The sequence below is a fragment of the Sinocyclocheilus rhinocerous genome, unplaced genomic scaffold (assembly GCF_001515625.1).
Source record: "Sinocyclocheilus rhinocerous isolate Xijiao unplaced genomic scaffold, SAMN03320098_v1.1 scaffold1155, whole genome shotgun sequence".
Classification (NCBI taxonomy): Eukaryota; Metazoa; Chordata; class Actinopteri; order Cypriniformes; family Cyprinidae; genus Sinocyclocheilus; species Sinocyclocheilus rhinocerous.
The window spans coordinates 773,075-776,647 of NW_015629044.1; the positions used below are offsets into that span (position 1 = coordinate 773,075).

Sequence of the window (3,573 nt, forward strand, 5' to 3'; positions counted from 1 at the left end):
AACAACCTAGTATGAGAGCCTGTTCTAGTACACCCCCAAAACAAAATCAAGACTTTGTAAAAGAGCATAATAGGACCCCTTTAATGTTCTCTGTCTTAAAATATAAACAAGCCATAATGTCAGCATCATCATATGTCGAAAAGATAAATTCTGTCAGTTAAAATCAAGCGGCAACCTTCCGGTCTCTCTCGTGAAGCCAACACGGAAGTGACTAAAACTGCAATTCATCGACTGGCCGCTAGAGGCTGGCTCCAAAAGGGAGTCAGTCCCATAGACTCCCCATGTTAAAATGCCCAACTTTACAGCAGAAAAAAATGTTTACAGCCTGGTACAAAAAATGATTTTGGTCTATATAGCTAATTTTGCCCTTCATGACAACTGTGATGGGGGTGAATTTTTTTATAACTCATCCGTTTAAATTATATTAAGCCTTAAAGTTCTGCATAATTAAGGGCGTGGCCACTTGAGTGACAGGTGGATTGCCGTTGTCACTGGTGTCGAGCTAGGTGGGCGTGGTTTCAGCAACCAGCTCCTGCCTCTTTGCCCATTTTCGATTATCCAGGAGTGACGCGCTGCCAAGATGGCGACGGCCGGCTCCACCTACTTTAGGTGAGCTCACTGGTGTAATCCAATCAGTCTGCCATTTTATTCAAACCATCACTCATGGTAAGAGGCTTCCGTATATACTTTTTTTCCCCTTTCCTTCATCTTTTGATTTCCCTTCTATACATCCAACAGAGAGCGAAATAAGGGTGCGGCAGCTGGACTGGATGGCAGATGATTTCTGCACAGGTAAGAATTCAAGGAGAATCAAGTGTGAGATGCTAATTGGTGTGGTTTAGAGCCAGACCTGAGATCGTAACATGGCCAGTTATACCTATTAGAGCTGCGCAGTCTCCTCACCTTCTGTTGAATCCATTTGTAAGTGGGAAGTAGAGTCTATCTAAGGGCAGTTGACACAGTATAATACACAGGGCTTCCTCACACTCATAATACCAGTGATGCTGACTTGTGCACTAGGACTTGTGAAAGTCAACGTGTGGTTGTCATCTCATTTGCCCTCATATTTCAACTCTCCCCAGACGCTGATTTGGAGTTCTGCTGGACCGACGCAGAAATAGTGGACTTACATGATAATACCACTTTTGTGATCGCGGCAGATGGTAAATTTGCTTTCCATAATTATACAATGAATTAATTGCCTTAAAAACTGCCACAGACTGGAGAGACTATTAACATAATGAATGAATAGACGAAGGCACTCTCAGTGAGCATGATGAAAGCTTGAATTCTATTAATTAGTTATTTGTTAAGGATGTTTTTGTACTTCCCCTCCCTTCAGTGTGTTATGATGACAATCTTACGGACGCTCTGTTCAGAACATTATACAGACTTGCGAGCAACATGCGGCACCCCAGCACAACCTACATCTCCATAGAAAAGAGGTAAGAACGGCCTATTACTAGCCCCACCAAGACATTCAGATCACTTATCTCATTTGTTAGCATTCATCATTGTAACTGTCAACAGTAATAAATTACATTTAAATAATATAAAAAAGGAATAAATTAAATTACAAATTAAAATATTAGTACACAAATAATAAGTAAGTTTGTATATATTAGGAAGAACATCAAATGCAATCAAATAGTAGCTATTATATATTTTGCTTGAAAAAAATATTTAATAAATTAAATATAAATACAATAATTAGTGCATATATAATAAAATAAAACATTTAGAGTACATTAGAAAAAACAACCACAGTGATGAAATATTAGCTACTATATATTTTGTTAGATTTTTTATTACATTTTAATTAGTACATAATAAAATAAATTAAGTTTGTATATATTAGGAAAAACATCTAATTATTCAAATTATTCAATTTAAATTGAATTATTAATACATATTATAATTACTATACAATGGGAAAAGCATTGACATAATATAATTAAATATTGTTCTGCTTGAATGTTTTTCTTAAATACATTCAAATATATTTAAATAAAATAATTAGTAAATAAATACTAAAATAAATAAAACAATTAGTATACATTAGGAAAAACATGTGCTTTAATATAATGAAAATTTAGCTATTATGCATGGTTATTCTCAATTTGTCCATAGTCTAAGAATGATGCTTTTGGGGCTAACAGACCCATGCTAACCAAGAAAAACCTGGACCTCTTGTTCCAGTATGATGGTTTCTATATTTCCGCAGATTAAACTTCACTCTGAGACACATGGACGTGTCCTGTGAAGCTTATGATCACTTTCGCCACTGCCTAGACCAGTTACAGCAGATGACAGATGGAAAGATGAATTTCACGCTAGAGCCTGTGAAGAGCTCCTTTCCTCAGTTCTTTCAGTATGAAAGGGTGGAACAGCTGGTGAGGAGCACTTGTCTGCATTTATTTAATAATTCAATTGTTTCTTTGAATATGTATCATATACAATAGTAGTCAATTATTTGTTTGCTTGTTCTGATCCCTTCAAGCATGCTGTTGTTACTGCCTTTAGGGGGAGCTGTTCATGCTTGTAGTAGATACTGTGTTCTGATTAACAGTGTTAAAAACATGTCATCATGTATTCTCTCCTCTGCAGGAACTTTGGAAGGTGACGGCAGAAAGACTTTAATATATAGCACCAAAGGTTTTAAGTTTCCTTTTAACACCAGGATTTGTAATGTTTGCAGAATTGATCTGTCTTTGTAATTCCTATTTTACTTAAACATGAAATTCGAAGCCTTTAGTTTGATCATTTGTTTAAAAGTTTTTGTTTAAAAACTTTAATAAAAAAGGAAAGGCTTTTCAGATGTGAATATTGGTGATTATGTATGTTTTACTGTGACCTGCTTGAATTTTTTGCTTTAGAATTTGTGTCAAGTTGTTCAAAGGATCATTGAGAGAGAGTTTGGGTAAATACTGTTGACATGTTTTATGAAATTTTGAAAACAAGCACAGAATGTATTTTTATTGGGGTAGTATATTATTACCTATGCCAAAACTGTGTTTCAGCAAAAATAAAAAGACACTGAAGAGCTTCCATTCAAATAAATGTATTCTTTTTACATTTTGTATGTACATACAACAGTCTGTAATATTGTTGTGTCCACTCTGACTGTAGCATTTGCAATATTGTAAACTGGTTACAGTATGGGAAAAATTAAGTGCAGGCAAAACACTAGGAATTGGTGTTTTTGAACCAGTCTTTTAAGTGAATGAATTAATCTCGTTCACTTTCATTCACTCATACTTTGCTCACTGTTTTACTACCTCTGAGACTGACTGGAACACGAACCAATAGCATTTGTGTAAAGGCTGTTAAAGGGGTCATCGGATGCCCATTTGATATAAGTTGATATGATTCTTTAGGGTCTTAATGAAAAGTCTATAACATACTTTGGTTAAAATGTATCAATGGTAGTGTAAAAACACTTTTTTTACCCTGTCAAAATGAGCTGTTTTTAGCAAGCAATTCTAGTCCATGTTGCTTTAAATGCTAATGAGCTCTGCTCACACCGACCCTCTCTTCTGTGGGGTGACGAGCAGTACTGTTTACTTTAGCCGC

At 35.5% G+C, this 3,573-nt stretch overlaps 1 protein-coding gene across 4 annotated transcripts in view; it reads left to right on the forward strand.

The window, feature by feature from the left end:
• Window positions 1-3,036, forward strand: part of LOC107738618 (methyltransferase-like protein 22) — a 17,463-nt gene extending 14,427 nt beyond the window's left edge. For all 4 annotated transcript variants that reach the window (XM_016550392.1, XM_016550393.1, XM_016550390.1 and 1 more), the window contains exons 7-11: window positions 739-792; window positions 1,083-1,163; window positions 1,343-1,445; window positions 2,225-2,393; window positions 2,608-3,036. In XM_016550392.1, the coding sequence (XP_016405878.1) occupies window positions 739-792; window positions 1,083-1,163; window positions 1,343-1,445; window positions 2,225-2,393; window positions 2,608-2,640 (440 nt within the window). In that variant the 3' untranslated portion in view covers window positions 2,641-3,036. The remainder of the gene's footprint in view (window positions 1-738; window positions 793-1,082; window positions 1,164-1,342; window positions 1,446-2,224; window positions 2,394-2,607) is intronic.
• Window positions 3,037-3,573: the final 537 nt, after the last annotated feature.